Raw genomic sequence first — 25,087 nt, forward strand, 5'->3', positions numbered from 1 at the left:
GCAAGAGAGAAAGGGGAGGGGGTAAGCAGCAAGAGAGAACGGGGAGGGGGGGTAAGCAGCAAGAGAGAACGGGGAGGGGGGGTAAGCAGCAAGAGATAAAGGGGAAGGGGGTAAGCAGCAAGAGAGAAAGGGGAGGGGGGTAAGCAGCAAGAGAGAAAGGGGAGGGGGTAAGCAGCAAGAGAGAACGGGGAGGGGGGGTAAGCAGCAAGAGAGAACGGGGAGGGGGGGTAAGCAGCAAGAGATAAAGGGGAAGGGGGTAAGCAGCAAGAGAGAAAGGGGAGGGGGTAAGCAGCAAGAGAGAAAGGGGAGGGGGTAAGCAGCAAGAGAGAAAGGGGAAGGGGGTAAGAAGCAAGAGAGAAAGGGGAAGGGGGGTAAGCAGCAAGAGAGAAAGGGGAGGGGGGGTAAGCAGCAAGAGAGAACGGGGAGGGGGGGTAAGCAGCAAGAGAGAACGGGGAGGGGGGGTAAGCAGCAAGAGATAAAGGGGAAGGGGGTAAGCAGCAAGAGAGAAAGGGGAGGGGGGTAAGCAGCAAGAGAGAAAGGGGAGGGGGTAAGCAGCAAGAGAGAAAGGGGAAGGGGGTAAGAAGCAAGAGAGAAAGGGGAAGGGGGGTAAGCAGCAAGAGAGAAAGGGGAGGGGGTAAGCAGCAAGAGAGAAAGGGGAGGGGGGGAAGCAGCAAGAGAGAAAGGGGAGGGGGGGGGGGAAGCAGCAAGAGAGAAAGGGGACGGGGCGAAGCAGCAAGAGAGAAAGGGGAAGGGGGGGAAACAGCAAGAGGGAAAGGGGGTGAAGCAGCAAGAGAGAAAGGGGAAGGGGGGGGTAAGCAGCAAGAGAGAAAGGGGAGGGGGGGTAAGCAGCAAGAGAGAAAGGGGAAGGGGGGAAGCAGCAAGAGAGAAAGGGGAGGGGGTGAAGCAGCAAGAGAGAAAGGGGAGGGGGGGAAGCAGCAAGAGAGAAAGGGGGGAGCACAAGAGAGAAAGGGATGGGGGGCACATGAGAGAAAGGGGAGGGGGGGCACTTGAGAGAAAGGGGAGGGGGAGCACAAGAGAGAAAGGGGAGGAGTAAGCAAGAGCAGCAAGAGAGAAAGGGGGTGGTGGTGGTGGAGAGGGAGAAAAGGCAGGGAGAGAAATCACAGCAGGGTGGATGTGGCAGGCGTGTGGAGAGACATGGTGAGGAGAAACAAGGGGAGTATAAATTAGATTACAGGTTGCAGCTCAACATCAGGTATCCCACGGAAATACAAATCTAATTCTCCTGGCCTCTTACCTTTTGGCATCCTGGTAAGAGGGGGGTCACAGCACTCCATGTGAAACCCCCGGTCACATGAGTCACAGAAAAGCATATTGTCCTGCAAGAGACACGCATAATTAGGACATGGGAGGGGGGTCCTAGTAAGTGGATAAACATTCATCTTATCCACCCAGGCAGAAGCTGTAAGGGGACTGTCCCATGTAGGAGCAAAGTTACCTAATACCAGCGACATGTTTAATGCGTTAAAGGGTCAGTCTCACATAGGAGTAAAGTGACCAAATGACAGGGAATAGTTTAACGGGTTGAAGCAGGCAAAACCCTTTTTAAAGCAGCTGCATGTGCCGTTTTCCCCCACTTTATGTTCTTTAATATAGCGCTTGTCATTTCCCTCGCCGGTTTTATTTCATTTATTTTTTTAATCTGGAGCTAAAAATGCCCACCTCTCCAGAGCCTACTGCAGCCTGAAGGTTACCTTACAGCAGCAGCAGCAGCGGGACACGCTCAGGGGGCAAAGATAGTCCCATTTACAGGAGTTAAACTCTTGGGGGGGGGGGGGACTGCTGCTTTAATGCCATTGTAAAACTTATCAATGTAAATCTGTTTCCAAAGCACTCATAAAGCAGCAAAACATGTGAAATTGTGTAGGTTTTATTGTTAAATAAATCAGTTCTGTATTAGATAGTGACTTCTTTTTTTTATTCAACTCTTGACATTTTTTTTAATGAGTTTTAAAGCGTCCTTTGACCTCTATAGCAGGTTTCAGCACCTCCCCAGCAGTGCAAGATCTTTGCAACACTTTACTGTTCGGGATAATTTGTTGCCAACGTTCCCAGCAGTTTGAGCTGCAAACTTTAACAATAGATAATGTTACCTTAGTAATCTAACGATACATTGTAGCTGCTGAGTTACACTGACTGACGGATTGATTGAAACTTAAAGGCGGCAAATTTAGTTAGGCACCCAACCAGGATTGTTACAGATTTATAACAGCAGCACCAGGATTGCCAGTTTAGGTAAGAATTTAGAATTATACATTGTCGCATGCTTTAAATATTTATTTATTTTTAAAAGAGGAAAAAAAGGGGGAATGTAGTATTGCTGCTTTCACTGGCAAAGGGATAAACATAAGGTGCTGCTGTGGTGGAACACAGTGTTCAAGGAAAAAAGCAAACACATTCATTACGTACAAGATGCCAATTAGCCATTTACTTTAATGGGGATTGATATTTTTCAAGGAGCCAATTACACCGAGTAGGTGTTTAAAAAAAAAATTTGAATGGTTCCTGCTACATAGGACTCACATTTTAACCCTGTTGGTGCCAAGGGGTGGGGAGCGAGAGTGGGAGAGAAGAGAGAAAGCGAGTTGGGAAAAGGGAGACAGAGTGCGAGCGAGAGTGAGAGCAGGGAAATAGAGGGGGGGGGGGGGGGTCAGGGACAAGGGACAAGGGACACTCACAGCATTTTTGCCCTGGTCCCTACAGGAGCTGCAGGTCTTGCATTCGATGCACTGCCAGCGCAGGGCTTTAACCCGAAGCGTCAACTCCGGGGAGAACTTTAGACAGGACGGGTGACCTAAGAAAGAAAACAGAGAGGAGGGTGAATGGAGAGGAAACCAATGAAGACTGAGAGGGATTACATATATATATGTGCGTATGTCCCTGATGTCCGTCACTGTGCAGTGGTAGGGAAAGACTGCGAGAGTCACAGGTTTCTTCTCTGCAGTGGGAGGGACAGTGTAGGGCAGGGGCGGGCAACCAGTCCTCAAGGTCTGCTAACAGGTCAGGAGCACAGGTGACAATCAGTGGCTCAGTCTGACTGTCCCTGTGCGGAAGCAGGGATATCCTAAAAACCTGACCTGTTGGCAGCCCCTCAGGACTGGAGTTGTACACCCCATTTATAGGGAAACTCTCTCTCCTGTCTGTCACCCTGCAGTGGGAGGGAAACTCTCTCTTGCGGTGTCACTTCAACAGCGGGAACACCACATGGGTCATAGGTCCTTCTGTAGCACTAGGGTGGGAGGGACTAGATGGGGCACTGGTCCTTTCTGCCTTGGTCACCCAACAATTGAAGGGACTAGATGGGACATGGCCTGTGTCACCCTGCAGTGGGAGGGACAGGCAGGATGGATGGCCACACTATACTCACCACTGTTCCCACAGTCTGCGCACGATATAAGTTCTTCCGGTTTCTTCTCTCTGTTTTGCTCCTTCGTTCCCAGACAAAAACTGCATATGGGGATGGGTTCGGCTACCGGCTACAGCAGGAGGAGAATTCACTGGAGCTGACCCACAGAGCTTACAATACAATCTTATCCCAGGAGTCACCATGCCACACAGAAACAGCCCAGACAAACATACATTTATATGCAGGGTCATTTGTGTTATACACCTGATACACACAGACACACAACATGGACTTCGTATTTACATTTGGACATAAATGATATTAACCTCTGTGGTTGCTAAATGTAGCAGATGTTTCCTAACCCCAAACCAATGTGTAAATCAAATAGATAACAGGCCTCCAGCGAATAAATGGGGGTGTACAATGGCAGTAAAAGTCCTATAAATTGAGAAAAGTCCTGGAGTATAATAGATACACAATGAAGGGAATGCACTGGAGGAGGGGTGCTGGCAGCGAACGAGTTCATTACACTACCCCAGAAATGTGTTTCCTAAGAATCGCCAAAATCCGGGATTTGTTTCCCCCCAGGGCGTTTCCTCGGAGTATGGAACAAAATCCATTTTTAAAACGAGTTTATATTCACAAGAATAAACACAGAGAGGAGGGTCGAATAACGTGTGGACATATTTGAAGCCTGGGTGCTGGTGTAATGACATCAAAATATACACGAAAAGCCAACAGAGAACAGGATTACATCATACCCAGCCCATGAACTTCACCCTGATGTCTCAATTGCAAAAATTCTGCGCTATATGATGATGCTGAGCATCTTTAAACACTTCCAACACCTGATAATAAACATGCTGCACTGTATAATGATGAGGAGTATCTATACACTGCTATCTCTGATAATGAACATTCTGCGCTGTATAATGATGACGAGTATCTCTATACACTTCTAGCCCCTGATAATGAACATGCTGTGCTGTATAATGATGCCGAGTAGCTCGATATAGTTCCAGCCCCAGATCATTAACATGCTGCACTGTATACTGATGTAGAGTATCTCTATACACTTCGAGCCTTGATAACAAACATCCTGCACTGTATAGTGGTCGACTGTATAGACCAAGCCCCAAAATAATAAACACACTGCATAGTATGAGGTGTGCGACTGTATGCACACATGCAGATATACCTTTGCAGGGCCCTCTTGCAGCACTGAATGTGTTAAGGCTTGGCTGGGCTCCCAGCTAGCCCCCTCTGGCCTGGTTAAGAGTGTCACTGCTCACAACAGATGTCCTCCATCTGCACGGAGAGGAGAGCTGGGAACCAGAGCCAGGGTTAGAGGAATATGAGCTGCTTGTTTATCAGAAACGTCCCAGGGCCAGCGATGCCACACTATGATATATACATACCCTAACACAGAACTATGCATATAAAGACATACGTCTGTGTATCTATACATACACACACATCTCAATTCAAGTATGCACGTCTCTCTAATGTATACAGGCATACCCCGCATTTACATACGCAATGGGACCGGAGCATGTATGTAAAGTGAAAATGTACTTAAAGTGAAGCACTGCATTTTTCCACTTATCGATGCATGTACTGTACTGCAATCATCACATACGTGCATAACTGATGTAAATAACGCATATGTAACAGGCTCTATAGTCTCCCTGCTTGCACACAGCTTCGGTACAGTTAGGGAGCCGGTATTGCTGTTCAGGACGTGCTGACAGGCGCATGCGTGAGCTGCCGTTTGCCTATTGAGCGATATGTACTTACTCGCGAGTGTACTTAAAGTGAGTGTCCTTAAACCGGGGTATGCCTGTATGCACATATATCCGAACACATAGTTATGCATAGAAAAGAATGTGGGTGTATGCACATATACATACTGCTTTGCTAGGGTGTGTATGTAAAAGTGTGTGTATTGTTTAATTGACAGTCTGTGATCGCGGCACTACACAAACACTGAAGAAGCCGCCTGTGTGCACCAGAATGGTAGCAATGTGCTTAGAAGGGAAGTCAGCACTCACAGGTTATTTTAAAATAATGATTTATTGATAGGTCAACGTTTCGGTTCAAACAGGAACACACACAACACCATTAGCAAAGGGAGGACACCAGTCTCAAACACTTGACAAAGGGCCATGGCTGGAAACAGAGTCTCTCCGGCGAGTGTGTCAGCTATGTAAGTTTATTCTATTTCTGTATTTAGTATCTTCATGTAATGTACTGCAAGTGTCACTTAATTTGTATATGTACGCTGAAATACACATACGTATGTGTTTGAGACTGGTGTCCTCCCTTTCCTAATACAGTAGTATTAAGATTGAGAGTCTTCTCCTCCTCCCCCCCCCCCACCCTTCGATGTATATGGTTTGGATTCATTGAAGAAAGTTTTTATGTATACCAGTGAGTTTCAATACAAACAGGGGAGTACACTTATCTAATTACGCACATTAAATAGTCCCCCACCACACACACACACACTCGTGTATACATTGATCCACACACACACACACACACACACACACACACACACACACACACACGTGTATACATAGAAACACACAGTATTTTTTATGTATACCTGTGTGATTCAATACTAACAGGGGATTAGGTTTATCTAATTACGCCCATTACATAGCTCCCCACACACATGTGTATACATTGATCAAATCGATACACAAACACACGTGTATACATAGGACCCCCACACACAGGATCCACACACACGTAGTGTATTCATAAGATCCACACACATGTATATACATAGGATACAGACACATACTCGTGTATACACAGGATCCACACACTATACATAGGTTCACAGAGATAAAACTTTGCCAGGGAATCCCTCCAAGAGGATGCCCCCAATTGTATGCACTCGCTAATCTCTATGTAGGCAATAAGATAGAGCCTGGGAATGAAGGAGAGAGTATCTTAAGGTGTTGTGAACAGATTTAGTCCCAGACTCAAATTATGGTGAAACCAGGATTGCAAGTGGGCGAATAAAACAATTTAATGAACTCAAACTAAAATAAAGGGACTCAGGGACAACATCGATAACATACATGCAAAGGTACACTAAGAAAATAAGCGCCAGTGTTAAGTAACAAAGACCCACGGTACATGAGGCCGATTGGGCTTGCAATGCTGTAAACAGGGGACAGGGGCACAGAGAATAGGCAACGTAGGCTACGAATACCACTGCAATGCAATAAAGAAAGTGGTAATGTATGGAGGTCTATGTGGGATCCATAAGTATAAGCCTAGACCTATAAAGCCGGAGCAATAGGCTGCGCTTAGTGTCAGCGACAGCAACGTTGCATCAAAACAAATGCATTGCCGCCGTCGTGTGCGCTTATAGTAAGTGCGACGCGACGGAGCGACGGCTTGGTCGCGATCATGGAAGACATCTCTATTTGATTTTTCCAGCGACCGCAGCCCAATGTCGCCGCCACTATAAGCGCAGCCTTAGGCAAGCCCGACAGTGACTGCGGCTCTGAATGTTGCTAAACCTCGCAATCCGATATGCCCTAATAAAACCTGCTGCCGTGGTACTGGTTCCCGATGCCAGATCAGGGTTTGCGATCCCTAGGTGTGCGACCAGCTGGTGGTCGTCAGACGCAGATGTAGAGCGACTATTGTGGAGGCTGTCCCTGTTAGGACTGGAGGCGTTGACGTCGTGACATCAGCGGACTATCCAATGTACGTTTCGCGTGGATGGCTCTCTAGGGTAAGCAGATCCACACACACTCGTGTATACATAATATATACAAAAGGCCCCAGCACGCAAATAGAAACAATAGACAACTGTTAATTTGAAGAAGTCAATAAGGATATATTTAGTGAAATTTGTAGCAGCTGTACAATGGACCCAAATGCAGGGTCTGGAGATCACATCTCATGAAAAAACAACAACAATAACGTGGAGGAAAAGGTGAGGTTGGGGGTGAGAAAAAGGGGTAACGTACAATACACGTAAAAAGGGTGAACAAAATAGGGGGTCAACGAACGTGTTGGGGCCTCTAACGCCCCTTCTTCAAGCCTGTTCCCACAGATACAAATGATCTGTGGTACTTCGCTAATTAACACCCCTCCAGCCAAAGATCTCCAAATAGACACCACCGAGTGCATATGATGTACTAAATGAATAAACCTAATCTAGGTAACGAAGGGTATTCTATCCTATACAGGGAATCTATGCAAATAATCACAGAATGTGAGGTAGGATATGCACATGAGCAATGCTGCAAAACCATTCCTAGAAGGCTATAGGATAGCTTTCATATAGTGTAAATCGCACCATATACAGTCAAGACACGAGACTAGGCATCAAGCAGCTAGAGGCGAACAAGTGAGTAGAAGTAAAAGCAAATAAGGCAAAATACGAATCCTCTGCTGTAGAGAACGTCTGTGACTCTCCTGGGGCAGTCTGTAGTAGTCTCTGTGTATAAACACACACACACACACACACAAAAGACAGACACACACAGAACCCCACCCCCACACGTGTATACTGACCCACACACATACAATAGGTACACACACACACACACAGGTCCACACACACACATATACATAGATCCACCCACACACATATACATAGATCCACCCACACGCGTATACTGATCTGCGTGACCGATTCGAGTGCTGGTTGTATTAGGCCTGGGACATAGTAAGCGCTTATGTGCTGCTGCTCGCTCTTGCTTGCTGCCGCTCGCTCTGCCAGGAGCTTTTTGCTGTCCTGGCAGAGGAGACAGCAAGCGCGCTTGGGAGGCGGGTATCACTGTGTGTGTGTGTCACTTGGTAGCTGTCAGTGTGTGTGTGTCACTTTGAAGTGGTCTGTGTGTCACTGGGGAACCTGTGTGTGTGTGTATATTATATAATATTTTAAAAATGAAAAAAAAAAAAGACATGTTGTGAGAATAAATTATTTATTAACATTGTGCAACTTTGATAAATATATTCACGCACACGCATGCGCACGCATATACACACACACACACACACACACACACACACACAGACAGACACAAATACAGACACAACACCCCTCCATCTCCCGCGCGGGCAGGGAGACAGGCACAGGGATCGGGGCAGAATTGGGACACATCACCCGCTCCCCCCCCACACACACACACTGCCTGTGTAGGACCGGCTGCAGCCCCATTGGATGGGAGCAGTCACGTGACCGCTCCTCCGCTTCCCCGAGCGGCAAATTTCAAACCTGCCGCTCTCAGGGAAGTTTCTCCTCCTCCGCACGCATCAGCGCGCATGCGGAGGGAGAAACTATAGCCGCGCTGATTACAGATGCAGGGGCTTTGTGCATCTGTTCAGCGCGGCTCAGCCCGCCTCAGCGACGCTGAGTGCACTATGTCCTGGGCCTAAAGTGTGCAGTTAGAACTAGAAGCAGTTTGAACAAGGAAGTGGTTAAACGATATAGTATATTGAAGTACAGTTTACTGTTAGTACTTATAAACTTCATAGTTGCTAGAATGAGCAGGATTGAAAATGCCACTCAATGCCCATCTTGCCACATGTATGTGCACTTGGAGCAGCTGTTCCAAGGAGCATACCGCTGTGAGAAGTGTGAGCGGGTTGTCTCTTTAGAGTCAGAGATTGCTGATCTGAAGAGGAAACTTGCAAAATTGAAGGACATTGACAATCTTGAAAGGGGTTTAGTGCTCATTGAGCAGGCCCTTGCTTCGACTAGTGGTGCAGATGGTGGTGCTGTTAGTGAGGAGCAGGTAGGTAGCTGGGTAACAGTTAGGCTGCGTCCATAGAAGGACAAGCAGCGCTGAGCCGTGCGGACGCTACGCGCTGAGCCCCTGCATCCTCAAAGAGTATGCCTTGAGAGGGGGCTCACGCGAGCGTCCGCAGGCGTGCTGAGGCTTTGGAATTTTCAGCCGACAGCCAAGCTGTTTTTCAGCGCGCTGTCGGCTGAAAACATCCAATCAGCCTGAAGCAGCGTCAACGTCAAGGCGCCGTGACGTTGACGTCAGTGCGTCGCGGGCGATTGGACCAGCGACGTCACAGCCCCGCCTCCAACCACCTCCCCCCGGCTCCCTTCGCGCACGCTGGCTCGCCTGCAAGTCCGTGGAATCTCGCTGACTTCAGCAGGCGAGCCTCAGCGTCAGCGCGCCTCCGCTCTGCTGAAGCCTCTATGGCCCCGGCCTTAGAAGGGGAAGCAGGGGCAATAGGGAGAGGCAGGCCAGTTCTGAGCTGACCCATCCCAATAGATTTGCAGTGTCGAGTGAAGATATTGGGCGTGTCAGGGCAGAAATGGCAAGGCTGGGGGAGACTGATTCCTCTAGCAGCCAGGGGAATAGTTCCTCCAGCACAGAGGGGACTCGGGATGCACAGATACAAAGAAAGATTGTGGTGGTAGAGGACTCCATTATTAGGAAGGTAGATAGGGCAATCTGTTGCCATGACCGCATGAAACAAATAGTTTGTTGTCTCCCGAGTGCTCGGGTTCGGCACATTGCGGATCGGGTAGACAGATTGTTGGGGAGGGGCTGGGATTGACCCGGCGGTCTTGGTACATGTTGGCAACAATGACAAAGTTAGAGAAAGATGGAGGGTCATAAAAAATAATTTCAGGGATCTAGGCCAAAAGCTTAATGGCAAGGACCTCCAAGGTAATATTTTCTGAAATACTACCAGTGCCATGCGCTACCGCAGGGAGAAAGTCAGAGATTAGGGAGATTAAGGCATGGCTAAGAAAGTGGGTTTTTGGTTTTTAGAGCACTGGGACTCCTTTTCTGAGAGCTGCCATCTTTATTCTAGGGACGGATTGCACCTCAATGAAGAGGGATCTTCTGTGCTAGGGGGGAGAATGTTAAAAAGGTTGGAGGAGATTTTAAACTAGGATGGAGGGGGGAGGGGAATGAAACAGATAACGAACTAAATGGAATAGATGAGGATACAAGGTGGTATGGAGGTAGAATGGGGGCAAGTGCAAGTTTGACAAGCAGCGAGACACTCATAGTAAATACAGATAATACTAGAAAACTTCTAAAGACTAAACCAAGTTGGCGCAGAAAGGAAGAAGCAGATAAGATAATAGTACAGGCTGAAAAAAAACCTTAAATGCATGCTTGCTAATGCAAGAAGCCTGACAGGTAAAATGGGGGAGCTTGAGTTAATAGCTGAAAGGGAGCAGTATGATATCATAGGCATTACTGAAACATGGTGGGATGAAACTCATGACTGGGCGGTTAATTTAGAGGGTTATTCCCTTTTTTCAGAAGGATCGAGGAAATAGAAGAGGTGAAGTATGCTTAGGCCGCGGTCCCAGTGTACTCTGTTGCACGCGCGCCCGGCTGGGGGGCGGCGCGTGCACAGCGCTTCACCACGATCTTTGTATAGAGAGGCAGAGATTGCGATGGGAGGGGGCGTGGCTGGGGGGTTGCAGAGGCGTGGCCATGAACTCACAGCTGGTTCACCCTCATAAGCTGAACCACGCGGGGGTGGGCGTGGCCACGCCTCCGTCGCAAGTTGCAAATACAAAAAAAATGTATTGCAAAAACTTGCAGTAGAGCGCGGCTGCACCTTCGGCGGCGAGGTAATTACTGGGTCCGGACTGAGTGGGGGGCGGTGCTTGTACGTACAGCGACCGCCTTATATGTTAAACCGGATCTAAAATCTATTATAAGGGAAGATGTTTATCAAGGGAACGTAGAAAATGTGGAGCCCTTGTGGATAGAAATAAGCAGTGGAGGTAAAAGTATAAAGAAAATGTTGTAGGGATTTATGCTATAAACCTCCAAATATCTGTGAGATTGGGGAAGCGAAAATACTTTTGCAATTGGAGAAGGCATCAAAACTAGGTCATGTTTGTATAATGGGGGGATTTTAATTATCCAGACAGACTGGGGCAATGAAACTAGCATTACAACAAAAGGAAACAGGTTTTTGGGGGTGCTTAAAGACAATTATATGGCCCAAATTATTGAGGAACCAACCAGGAGAGGGGCAATACTGGATTTGGTAATATCAAACAATGTAGAAGTAATAACAAATATTCAAGTCCTGGAACATTTGGGTAACAGTGATCATAACATGGTCTCATTTTAAATAAATTATCAAAAAACAGATTACTTGGGTTCAACAAAGACCTTAAACTTTAGAAAGGCAGATTTTAATAAACTGAGGACTAATCTACAAATAATACATTGGGATGATGCTTTTGCAGGGAAACGTAGAAGATAAATGGGCAGTCTTTAAAACATTGTTAGAAAAGCAAACTCATCAGTGTATACCCTTGGGTAATAAGTATAAAACAAATAAGTCAAAACCAATGTGGCTAAATAAACAGGTATGGGAGGAAATGGAAAAGAAGAGGCAGGCGTTTAGATTCTTTAATTCAGAAGGGACAGAGACATCGTATCAGAATTATAAGGAATGTAACAAAAATTGCAAAAATGGACAATGAAAAAAGGATTGCAATAAATAGAATGTAAGAACAACCCTAAACAAATTCTGTAAGTACCTTAATAACAAAAAAAATGAGGAAAGAAAATATAGGACCCTTTCAGTGTGAGATGGGCAGGTAGATTATTGGAGATAAGGAAAAAGCAGAGGTATTAAACAAATTCTTTGCCTCTGTGTTTACCAGGGAAGAATCTAGTTCAATAGTAGTACCGCAGGAGGAAGCCACAACCTCCATATTAAATGAACAATTGGTTACCTGAGGAAGAAGTTCATAGACAGCTTGAAAAAATTCAAGTAAATAAGGCACCTGGCCCCGATGGCATACATCCAAGAGTTCTCAAGGAGTTAAGTTCAGTAATAGCCAAACCATTATATTTAATATTCAAGGACTCCATTTCCACAGGCTCGGTACCACAAGATTGGCGTAAAGCAGATGTGGTGCCTATATTTAAAAAGGGAGCTAGATCACAACCGGGAAATTACAGACCTGTAAGCCTGACTTCAAAAGTGGGGACACTACTTGAAGGTTTAATACGGAATAATATTCAGGAATACCTAATGGAAAAATAAAATTATTAGTAATAGTCAGCATGGATTTATCAAGGATAGATCAAGCCAAACTAACCTTATTTGTTTATTTGAGCAGGTAAGTAGGAATTTAGACCAGGGTAATGCAGTTGATGTGGTCTACTTAGATTTTGCAAAGGCTTTTGATACGGTTTCACACAAGAGGTTGGTGTACAAAATAAAGAAAATTGGACTCAGTAATAATATATGCACCTGGATTGAAAACTGGTTAAAGGACAGACAACAGAGGGTTGTCATAAATGGAACGTTTTCAGGTTGAGCTAAAGTCGTGAGTGGAGTACCTCAGGGATCGGTATTGGGACCCCTGCTTTTTAACTTGTTTATTAATGACCTTGAGGTTGGCATAGAGAGCAAAGTCTTCATTTTTGCTGATGATACCAAATTGTGTAAGGTAGTAGATTCAGAGCAGGATGTAATTTCTCTTCAGAAGGACTTGGAGAGACTGGAAACGTGGGCAGGTAAATGGCAGATGATGTTTAATACAGATAAATGTAAGGTTATGCATTTGGGATGCAAGAATAAAAAGGCGAATTACAAATTAAATGGGGATAAATTGGGGGAATCCTTGATGGAGAAGGATTTAGGAGTGCTTTTAGACAGCAAGCTTAGCAATAGTGCCCAAAGTCATGCAGTAGCTGCAAAGGCAAACAAGATCTTATCTTGCATCAAACGGGCAATGGATGGAAGGGAAGTAAACATAATTATGCCCCTTTACAAAGCATTAGTAAGACCTCACCTTGAATATGGAGAACAATTTTGGGCACCAATCCTAAGGAAAGACATTATGGAACTAGAGAGAGTGCAGAGAAGAGCCACCAAATTAATAAAGGGGATGGACAATCTAACTTATGAGGAGAGGCTAGCTAAATTAGATTTATTTACATTAGAAAAGAGGCCTCTAAGAGGGGATATGATAACTATATACAAATATATTTGGGGGCAATACAAGGTGCTTTCAAAATAACTATTCACCCCACGGGCAGTACAAAGGACTCGGGCCATCCCTTAAGGTTGGAGGAAAGGAGATTTCACAAGCAACAAAGGAACGGGTTCTTTACAGTAAGGGCAGTTAAAATGTAGAATTCATTACCCATGGAGACTGTGATGGCAGATATAATAGATTTGTTCAAAAAAAGGTTGGACATCTTTTTAGATAGGAATGGTATACAGGGATATACCAAATAAGTATACATGGGAAGGATGTTGATCCAGGGATTAATCCGATTGCCAATTCTCGGAGTCAGGAAGGAATGTATTTTTCCCCTTATGGGATACATTGGATGATATGACTCTGGGGTTTTTTGTTTGCCTTCCTCTGGATCAATAAGTAAGTATAGATATAGGATAAAGTATCTGTTGTCTAAATTTAGCATAGGTTGAACGTATGTCTTTTTTCAACCTCATCTACTATGTAACGTATACATAGACCCACACACACACAGGATACACACACACACACGTTTATGAATATGTATTGGTTATTAGGGATACAAATCTGAGGATCAAGAAAGGTCTGAAATTTTCATCCTAATCATTTAGAGATATTCTGAAGACAAACCGAGGGTAAAAGAACTCAATTTTCTATCCCCAACACACTATCCCCTCACGCTCTATCCCCCGATTGCCTACCACCTTTTTCCTATTACCCCAACACCTCTGCCCCTCCTCTACCCTTATCAGGAGCCGTAATATGTACAGCGTGGAGGAGAGAAGCTAGAGGGGGAAGTCTCTCACTCAGTAACATCATGTTATAAACACAACAGGCAGAGGCTACAGAAAGTATGTACATTAAATAGAAAACAAGGATACTCTTGCTATACGTTGCGCCTGCATTAAGAGCGTCCGCTCTTCTCCCTGCATTGTATCTGTCTTAGAGTGTCAGCTCTTCACCCCTTATCTGTATTAGTGTCACACATTCTCTCTGTATTGTACCTATATTAGAGTGTCAGCTCTCCTCCTTGTATTGTATCTGTAAGTGTTAGCTCTTCTCCCTGTGTATCTGTATTAGTATCAGCTCTCCCCCCTGTATAGTATCTGCATTAAGAGCGCCAGCACTTCTCCCTGTATTGTATCTGTATTAGGCTGGGGCCATGGTACCACAGACAGTGCGCAATCAGACTGCCTTAAGGCAGTGTTCGTGTCCATGGGGCGTGCGGGCGGAACTGATTTCTTGGCACGACAAGCGAACCAGCTCCGTGATGCCGCTAGGCACGCCCCCCACGGCCAGGTAAGTGCCCGCTCACTGACCAGCCTCCGCACGGGTGAAGGCACCAAGGCCCCAGCCTAAGTATCCACTCTTCTCCCTGTATTGTATGTATATTAGAGCATCCACTCTTCTCCCCCGTATTTGGTTGTGATCGCTTCTCACAAGACCAAAAATTACATAATGACAGTGATAGGTTTAATGAGTTACGGGGTCAGTCTTGTGTAGGAACAAAGCGATCAAGTGACATGTTTGAGGAGCCAACGGTAGTGAAATTGATACCCTAATAAAAAAATGTTTAAAAATTTTTTTTAAAAACGCATATAGACGTAGTTAACATTTTTTTAAATGCGTCATATTTTTCATTGTAATAATAATAATAATAATAATAATAATAATAATAATAATAAAATGTTTGGGATTTTTTTATTTCCTTATTTCTTTTAATTTCAATACTTCTAATTCCAATGTCATCATTAGCTTGACACGCTTTCATTCAAATCTCGAATGTGGGACATTACGGATAACAATCTTATCAAATCCAATTACTTTAATATAACGCTTAATTTCTCTTTTTTTTTTGCACCCAGTTAGTGGGACTGACCCTTTAAAGGGACAATTCCACAGAGTGGGCAAAAAAAATGATTATATAAATAACTGATCAATTGCATTTCTTTTTTTGTTAAAGAACGATTCATGTCCGATTAAAGCAGCAGTCGACGCCAGCCACCGTTATTGCACTATTGTATTTTTCACTTGCGTTAAGAGATCTCTTTTTACCGTTTACAGAACCGATTTAATTTTTAAATCTTAGGCTCAGTTCAGGATATATAAGCACGTGTATATTAAGTGCCCGGGAGACTAAAATGAAGCGCTTTTTCCAGAGCCCATTGCAGTCCAACGCTTACCATGGTCACCCCCAGTAGCTAGGAATTAGAGACCATTATTAAACACGAAAAAGAACATTGTTTTAAAAACAAAGGAAAACCACTACATTCTCAGGGGGGCAAAATACTATCATTATAGAAGTAAAAAACTCATACATTCTGGGGGATTGCAGCTTTAAAAAGGTCAACATTAACCTGCCACAATCCACAAGGATGGGACCCGCTACAATGCGGTAGCTATAGACCGATCTCCCTTCTTAACACAGACCTCAAACTCTTTAGCAAGATCCTAGCGAACAGGCTAAACCCGATTCTCCCCAGACTTATTCATATTGATCAAGTGGGCTTTGTGTCAAGTAGACAGGCCTCTGACAACACACGCAAAATTGTCGATATTATTGACCACGTGCATCTCAATAAACTCCAGGCCATGATATTAAGCTCGGATGCCGAGAAGGCATTTGACCGCATCAAATGGTCCTTCCTCGACCAAACCATGCTTAAAGGGAGTCCGCACCCTTTACCAAAACCCCACAGCATAACTCAAACTCCCAGGCGGACAACTAAACCCAACCAAAAACGGAACTAGGCAAGACTGCCCCCTGTCCCCACTACTGTTCGCAATCAAAATTGAACCTCTATCGGCCCAAATCAGAGCCGAACCAAGTATAAAAAGGTATCACGATCGTAGACACAGAATATAAAATCTCCCACTTTGCGGACGACGTAATCCTGACACTCGCTGACCCACACATATCCCTACCTAACCTTCAAAAACTGCTAAATCACTCTAGCCAGGTTTCTGACTACAAGGTCAATATGGATAAATCGGAAGCGCTCAACATCTCCCTTCCAGAACATGTCTGGAAACTACTGCAATCCAACTATAAATATAGATGGAACTCCTCCCACATAAAATACCTGGGAGTAAAGATTACCAATACCTATAAATCACTTTACCAAACTAACTATCCCCCCCTATTTAACCAAATTAAAAAAAGACCTAGACTCATGGAACAACCATCAAATCTCTTGGATTGGTAGAATCATTTCTTGCAAAATGAACATCCTCCCCGTTTACTATACTTCTTCCAAACCCTCCCAGTATCAATACCTTTATTAGAACTGAAAAACATACAGTCCCACATATTCCGATTTATCTGGAAACAGCGTAAACCCAGGGTCCCGAGGTCGGTTATGTTATCCTCAAAGACAAGGGGGGGGCTTAGGCGCTCCTGACGTGATCAGATATTATCAAGCAGCCCAACTGCGCCAAGCGGTGGTCAGGAATAACCCCACAACCTCTAATTGCTGGTTGGCGATAGAATCCTGTCATGCAGCCCCCTTCCCCCTCCCAGTAATCCTATGGTCCCTAGCAAACAAGGAAAAACGAACCCTGAAATTCGAGCTTGGGGCAATGAGATTCACGTGGTCTATCTGGCTTAAAAATAAAGGGAAGTATGGCCTGGCATCATCCCCCTCCAAACTCTCCCCGATCTTCGGAAACCCAGAATTCCCGCCTGGGTGCTCCCGTAACCAATTTGGTCAATTTCAGGACCTAAATATTAGGATGGTTGAAGATCTGCTGCAGAAAGAGGAAATTCTGTCCTTTAAAGAGCTCCAAGATAAGTATCAATCTCACGACCTCCCCGTTTAAATTTCTGCAAATAAGACACTTTATACAAGCCCTCTCCCAAAACTCTAAATTTCCCGTCCTAACCAAATTCGAATCCCTTTGCCTCAAAGGCGAATACCAAAGAGGACTAATATCCACGATTTATAGGGGGATTGAGTCGTCACTCCCCCCCCATCCCAATATGCAAAAATGGTCGGCTGACCTTAATCTACAGATAGACACGGAGGACTGGGAGGATGTCTGGGAAGCAGCTACCAAAACTTCAATCTGTACCATCACAAAAGAAAACATCTATAAAATCCTATTTCAATGGTACCTGACCCCGAGCAAACTGAGCCAGATCTTCCCCGGAACACCAGATTTGTGCTGGAGAGGATGAGGTCAAAGAGGAGACATGGCCTAGAAGTCCCATTGGACCCTCTGACGTATGTGCTGGGAAAACCATTAGAAGACCTCCCTTCCCCGGTATCCAGGCTGACCTCTTCTATTCTGACAGCTGCCAGGTGTTCAATCGCGGCAGCCTGGAAACAAGTAAAAGCACCTTCCAAAAGAACAGTTGTTAATAGAATAAGTATGGTCATGACCATGGAAAGGCTCACAGCTATGTTGAAGCAGAAAATGCCGCAATTTTATAAAACTTGGGAGCCATGGCCAGGCGTCGGAGCTCCGCCGCTCCTTCAGATCTTGGCCCAGACCTGAACCCCTCCGAGAGGGATGGGAATGGAGACGACCATCCCACTACCCCCCCCATCAGCCCCCCCACCCTTCTATCTTTGTCGTTCCCAACTCTCCCCTCCCACCCCCCTATCTTTTAAAAATGGAGAAAACGGTTTATGGAGTTGACTTGTACAATCTGCTGTCATATGCCTATGACTTTACTGTTTATTTCACATTGCTATATTTTCTGTATCTCTGTTACAAGTCCCCAATAAAGGAAAAAGATTGTTTAAAAAAAAAAAAAAAAAAAGGTAATCATTCCCTTATTTGCATGTTGTGTAATAATCAGCTCGGGTTCCCTCAGAGCTGCAAGCCCACGTAGCTGCCCAGAGAGGGACATTATGTGAAACAATGGAAGTGTCCAAGTGGCTTCCCTCAACAAATCCAACCGTGTCACGAACACAAAATAGTCTGCTTCCATTCCTGTGGAAATGACAAATTGAATGACATTGCGTCCTCTGAATGGGAAAGTGTTTGTCAATCAACTGTTTTCTCTACCCTTATCCTCCCTCCCCTGTCCTTAGACAGCCTATAAATACTGGGACTTTGCCTGAGCAAACTCTTGTTTAAATGCATACTGTAGTTTTATCAGCCAGAGGAAATCAGACCGCTTCAGTCTCAGCTCACCAGACTTCAAACCAACATCAAAAAAACACACATAGGCGTCAGATTTGGGGGGGAAAAGCAAATCCTTAAACAGATCACTGCCATTAGTACACTTTGGTCAACAAGTCACCCGATAGTAATAAGCCATGGAACTGGCGAAGCGGGAACGACAGGTGTCAGCACCAGGTAAACACACCCCACAGACCGGGGAAACCCTCAGATCACAGGAAACGCAGCGTATAACTGGATCAAAAAACATGGACCCTGACAGCCCCACAACTTGCCCGAAAAAAACGTTTCAGCCCCATCGAGACAGATCCCGAAAACATTTTTAGTGTAAATCCCCTTTCGTTTCCGTGTAACATCCTGATCCAACAATTCAGTCCCTTTAACACATTGAACATGTCACTGTTATTAGGTCACTCTGGACTTGTGGGACTTGTCAATTAACCCATTAAAAATGTCAATGTCACATAGGGCTTAGGGATCCACGTTGAATTGACCCTTTACGTATTAAAGCAGCCCCACATTGACCTCTCCCCCCCCCCTTTTTTTTTAAATATATACACACACACACACACACACCCACACACACACACACACACACGTCCTCTGAGCTTAACCACATTTATTTCAGTTCAGGTACCGCATGTTTCCCAAGATATTTACTGAAGAAGTTGCTGCCAGTAGTGCATGGAAGTTTAAATCCAACGCTTCATGTGGGCGGCCAATGGGAGCCCCACGATGGATGACATTGTAACTTCTTATTGAGCAGCGTCATGCAGGAGATTTTGTCTCCCGTGGAGTGGACAATACAGGTGGCACCTTCCCCAGGAAGTAACTCGGGAAGCTGTGAATTCCCCAGAGCTGAAATTAACGTGGTTCATCTCCGGAGACCCCTGCTGTTTAAAAATAAATAAATCTGCTCTTTAAACATGTTAATATAATTATTTTACCTCGGTCCAGGGTAGGGATGCAACTATACCTAAATATGGCCAAATTTGGGATCACTATATAATTTCTACCTCTATACTTGATCTCCTGACAAAGTATGATCTCCTGTATTGAATCTTCTGCAGAATGTCATTGTGTGTTTTGGGGGTCGGCATATGGGCCAGATTTAAAAACCTACTCTGCAAAGTAACATTACAAAGCAGTGCAACGTATTATACAGCGAAGCGCTTTCTCCAACTATAAACTTATGCATGTTGTAAAGTGGGGCTGAGACTAACTGCTCTCCTTCCAAATGGTCCCACAATTGGCAGGAAATAACTGAAAATCCTGTTGCTAATACACATGGGATTTGGATTGCACTGAAAGCAATAACACCTTCTGTGCCATATGTCATTTTTGTTTCACAGCTTAAGGTGTTTGTAGGTTTTCAAATACGGTCCTGAAGGCCGAACCCAAACAACAAATCCCACATGATATACAACGCGCGCTGCTAGATTTAGGGCTATTAGAGGAATCACACCGTAGCCATGTTAAATAAGTTCCAAAAAAAAGCCTCAACATCAACGGTGGGGTTGAAAACAGATTATTTGACACAGAACCTGGAAGTGTACAGATATGCTGAGCATCATTATAACAGAGCAGCATGTTCCATAGCAGGGGCTGGAAGTGTGTGGAGATATTCTGCATTATTATACAGGAATAGTGAGGGCTTACCTTGTCCTTCTCATGGGGCAGCAAGCACACGGGAGGCAGCGAGGCCAGTGACTCACAGCCCTGCTTGTCCTCGGTCACCTTGGCATTGAGCTTATATAACGGCCCTTCCTTCACAATCCTCCCGTGGCCCAGCGCCCGCTTGACCGCCAGCCGCAGCTGGTGGTGAAAGGCTGACGCTGCGCCCATGTTGCCTCCGAATGCCGCCCCCACGTCCCGTTGCCCCCTTAGGAAGCGTTCAATGTTTTTCAACGAGGACCCCCCCGGCTCCGCCAGATTGTCCAGCGCCCGCCTTAAGAGGCGGTGCCAGTCCATGCCCTCCGGCCGTCCTTGATTTCTGATCGCCTTGGGTAAGGCCAACCGGCCAGGGTTATCAGGGTCCTTGTAGGAGTTCTGTCCCTTGTTGGTCACTTTGAGGACCGTGCCGTCCTTTACACTCAGTTCCAGCTGCTCCATGACAGTGCGACGGTCAAGGCCGTGGGAGGTGGACACAGCATTGCAGAGACGCTCCTCCGATGGCCGTTGCTTTTGCCTCTTCACTTTCCTGATTGCCTCCAGAATCCATTGCGTGTACAGCGGGTTTGCCAGCTTTACCATGGTGTCTGTATATCCATAGAGGTTTAGCCCTTGCCCTGTTCCCAGAGGGAGGTGTGGAGGCTGGCGCTGCCCGGGGGCCTGCTCAACATAGCATATGCAAGGCCCCGGTCACGCCAGCCTCGCCAGTGTCCAAGGGTGGTGGGTAGGTGAGGAACAGAGCGTGCACTGAAGTGAAGCCGGGTATTCCTAATGCTCGTACTGTACAGGTAAAAGACACGCCAAAGGTGGCAGAGTCAAACCTGGAAGGGGGAAAAAGGAAGACCGTCACTGGCAGATACGGATCCCGTCAGATTACCTACTCCCTATAAAACGTCACACCCGAATAGATCTCTGGATTTTACCCCTAAAAGCCCAAGCCTGTAAGAATCATTAATCTTAAGCACACATGCAGATAGATGGCAACAAACATGCATACAGCTGACAAGTGCCACGGACATTAAGACACATACAGGTGGCACATGAAAACATAAGTGGCACACTACGACAAGAGTATGATCACACACAGGTGGGTCAAACGTTTGTGTATAAGCACACACAGGTGGCGCACAGACAGACAAGTATACATAAACCTATGGGCTCACACAGCTACCACACAGACAGGCACAGCAACAGAGCAACAGATGGGCCCAAAAACAGGACACACACTGATGTGACATACGGTATAGAAGTTCACACAGAAACAGCAGAGGTGGCATTCAGACTCGTACAAACACACAGATGGCACGCAGGCAAGTGCGCACCTTAAACAGCTTGCACACGTAGTCAGATGGGCGAATAAACGCTTGGACAAGCACAGAACACACATGTAGGTTGTACAAGCAAAGGGCCTGGTGCACAGATGACACGTGAAGACAGGCAGCATGACAGAAATACACTTAGGAAAACGTACAGACAAAAGTAAAACATAGGTTTGTGCACATGCACAAGAGAGTACGTCAACATACAGGCGGCAGAAATCAGCACAATGATGAATGTATACAAATGGGCACATACAAATACGCTGGTATCATGCTGAGGGACGAATAAACACAAATGTAGCATCATTATACAGAGCAGCATGTCCATTATCAGGAATAGGAAGTGTACGGATACTCAGCATCATTAGACAGTGCAGCATGTTCATTATTAGGCGGTGGACATGTAGAGATATTATTCATCATTATATAGAACAGCATGTCCATTATCAGAGGTAGCAATGTATCGAGATACTCGTCATCATTATACAGTGCAGCATATTCATTATCAGAGGGTGGAAGTGTACAGAGATACCCATCATTATACAGTGCAGTATGTCCATTATCAGGGAGTGGAAGTGTTTAGATACTCAGCATCATTAAGCAGAGCAGCATGTTCATATCAAGTTGCTAAGTAACTGTGCCTCTGTTCCCTCTCCGCGGCGTTGCCTCTGCACTCCACCCCGGGGAAAGGTAGTACGCGAGGCCCCGGCTTGCTCAGACGGAGTAGGCCTCAGGTTGGGGCCTGGCGTAAGGTCGGGGAGCGGCCCCAGAGGGAGCCCCGTGTAGGGAGTGCGGGTCGCAGCTTCACGAGAAGGGAACGAAGCAGGGTGAGGAAGGGGCAAGGGAAGCGGCGAGGTCTCTTACCGGGAGCCCCGGGCGGCAGCAGCGGCAGAGAGCAGAGACACCCCGGGCTGACGCGACGGCCATCTTGGAGAGTGTAACCCAGGGAGGGTAGCTGGAGCTCGGAACAGCGCGGAGGGCCAAGGAGAAGGTGGATGGAACAGCGCGGGGGGCGAAGGTGGCGGTGGATGGAACAGCGCAGGGGGCGTAGCGTGAGGATAACGGGACAGCGCACATGGCGGGGGGAGGTAAACTGAACAGCCGGAGTATAGGGCGGTATTACTGTGTATACGTCATGCGTAGGCGGGCCGTAGAGGCAGTGTATATTAGTAGGCGTGGCTTCGGTGCAAGGAGATTTCCGGGAGGTCGAGCAGTGAACAGCGCGGTAGGAGGAGGACCGAGGGAAGGGTTAATGGCAAAGCAGGTAGTGGGCGGGAAAGGAGGGGGAGCGCGCGGTGGATGTGAACTCGCACAGCGCGGCATGGGTCGATTTTGGGAACAGCGCATTCGCCGTTCGTGATTTCTGGTGACGTCGACTAAGAGGCGGAGCTATGTGGTGTTTTTAGAACCGTGTGCCGTTGGAGGGATTAAGCGAGGCGGGGGGAGTGATGGGGGGGAGAATAGCGCGAGATGAGGAACAAGAGCGGTCAGGAGAACGGCGCCTGTAGGCGAGGCAAGGTGCGCGTGACCAAAGAGGGGCAGTGAAGACCCCCGCCTTCTTTGTTTTGGGCAAAACAAAGTGCTTGCATCTTGTTAACACTTTCATTGATGGAGAACCGACTTCACTGTAACCCTACATAACCTCACCATTTCGAGCATATGCATACAATTAATTAACATGGTGTGTGTGTGTGTGTGTGTGTGTGTGTGTGTCACACACACTGTGACGGGAGGGGGTAACCGGGCTCTTTCATAACGGTCAAGCCAGTTTTGGTTACCCCTGCTCTGATAACATTGTATGATCCCATTATAACTGTCTGTAATAAAAGCATTTGTGTTTTCCCCTTTCCGGGCATGCCAGCGAGCAGGGATTGCCAGGATACGAGTTTCAAGGTGGGTTTGCAGAAGAATTGTTAACAGAATGTGCCTAGGAGGTTGGGGTCCGAAGTTGTTGGGTCCCCTATAAATGTACCCGGGGATCATGCCTGATTCTCGGATACATGTAGGCACATTGTCCCGGCAATACCTCCCCTTGAAAATGCAAACGTGACTCACCACTAGGGTACCCTGCTTCAGCACAGCCCAGAAAGGAGAATGAGGCACAAGGATAAACATGTATTCCTGTAGCTGAGGGAACAAGGGGGGTTAAGGGGGGTACCCCAGCTAGTGCCAACGTGACCCACAACCAGTATAGGGGTGGGGGGGCTCTTGGACTCAGTTTGAACTCTCAAGGGAAAGTGTGCGGGGAGTAAGGCATAGAAATAAAACAAAATTTTTCCCTTTTCTGTTCCCCGTCCCCCAAGATTCAGAAGTGTTTTAAAAGATACTTTAATATAATGTAATATGCTTTTTACCTTTGGAACCAATGTTCGAACAGGCTGCCCGTGCAAACCCATAGGCGCTGGTAGGTCTGTTGGACATCGGAGTTCAAAGCAGCCAGAGGATGCCCAGAAGTGTTAATAGCATTTGGTCAGCGGGGAAAGGTGGAGTAACAAGTCCAGAGATCAATGGCAGTCCTCTGGGATGCCACATGTTCTGCCAGACCTGGTGGAACCTGCCCAGCATTGAGGTAGCCAGGGAGCGAGGTGGCAGGCTTGCCCATGTCTCTTGGCTATTTCTTATTTCCCGCTTGTGACGGTGAGTGGATAACCGGGCCATCAATAAAGGTATTATGCCTGGCTGGCTACCTCTGATCGACATTTGGGGTTTTAGAGTGTCAGCTCTTGAACCCATTTGTTGTACATGTGTCTATGTGATTGTGCGACAATAAATAATGTGTGTTTTACCTTCCCTGGAGTGCCAGCAAGCATAGATTGCTAGGCTATGAGTTTCAGGGTGGATTTTGCGGAGAACGTGTTATCAGATTGTGCCTAGATAGTCGGGGTCCAGAGTTGCTCGGTGCCCCAATAATGTACCCGGGAGTCAGGTCAGGCAACCCGGATTCATGTAGGCACAAGGCTCCCGTCAAATTCCTGCTCTGGAAACGCTTTTGCAACTCACCGCTAGGACTCCCTGCTTCAGCACAGACAAGAAAGGTAAGCAGGGCATAGGGTGGAAGGTATCCCAGAACGGTACCGGGGTCCCCCCAGTAACAGAGTGATTTCCAGTTCAATGCTTGGCTCCCCAAAACTAGTATAGAGGTTCTGGGTGTATTCCAACCATATATCAGCTTGCGAGGGTTTTTATGAAACCTAAGTCTGGTTTTCAAGGGGATTGAGATACAGCCCTGGGAATTAACCTAAGCGTTTTTTTCATTCTACCTTGGGACTTAGAAAATTTTTTGTTTCATAATGTTTTAATAGTACAGATGCTTGTGTACGGTATTATGAGCTGGGGACTTCCAGGTCCATGGTACCAAGCTTGGTGCCACCAAGTCTTCTCGGGTCCCGGACGGACATGAAAGCCTCAGAGGTTGCCAAGGTGTGAAAGTCATTTGGGCAGCGGAGTTCGCGTCAAATACTCATGTCCTGGGATGAATGGAAGTCATCGGACTACCATTTGCCCAGACTTTGAGGAGCCTAATTCTGCGGGTGGCTTCTGACTGACAGGTTGCAGAGGGGCCGAGTTGGCGCATGCTCTTGTCCGAATCCGTGCTTGCCCGGTTTAGGTAGACTGGCAACGCTCTTA

The 25,087-nt window shown here is 46.4% G+C and overlaps 2 protein-coding genes across 6 annotated transcripts in view; one reads left to right on the forward strand and one right to left on the reverse strand.

The window, feature by feature from the left end:
* KAT6A (lysine acetyltransferase 6A) overlaps positions 1-22,748 on the reverse strand; it is a 60,671-nt gene extending 37,923 nt beyond the window's left edge. For 2 of the 4 annotated variants that reach the window (XM_075601512.1, XM_075601511.1), the window contains exons 1-5: positions 22,325-22,745; positions 20,130-20,962; positions 3,386-3,494; positions 2,697-2,812; positions 1,256-1,337 (exon numbers count right to left, since the gene is read on the reverse strand). In XM_075601512.1, coding sequence (XP_075457627.1) covers positions 1,256-1,337; positions 2,697-2,812; positions 3,386-3,494; positions 20,130-20,723 — 901 coding nt within the window. In that variant the 5' untranslated portion in view covers positions 20,724-20,962; positions 22,325-22,745. Of the gene's footprint in view, positions 1-1,255; positions 1,338-2,696; positions 2,813-3,385; positions 3,495-20,129; positions 20,963-22,324 lie in introns of all 4 variants that reach the window. The other 2 variants (XM_075601513.1, XM_075601515.1) reach the window with 2 other exon arrangements.
* Positions 22,600-25,087, forward strand: part of AP3M2 (adaptor related protein complex 3 subunit mu 2) — a 48,852-nt gene continuing 46,364 nt past the window's right edge. The window contains exon 1 of one of the 2 annotated variants that reach the window (XM_075601520.1): positions 22,600-22,685. The gene's annotated coding sequence lies outside the window, so the exon portion shown is untranslated. Of the gene's footprint in view, positions 22,725-25,087 lie in introns of both variants that reach the window. The other variant, XM_075601522.1, reaches the window with a different exon arrangement.

This window comes from Ascaphus truei, chromosome 5 (genome assembly GCF_040206685.1).
Source record: "Ascaphus truei isolate aAscTru1 chromosome 5, aAscTru1.hap1, whole genome shotgun sequence".
Taxonomy (NCBI): Eukaryota; Metazoa; Chordata; class Amphibia; order Anura; family Ascaphidae; genus Ascaphus; species Ascaphus truei.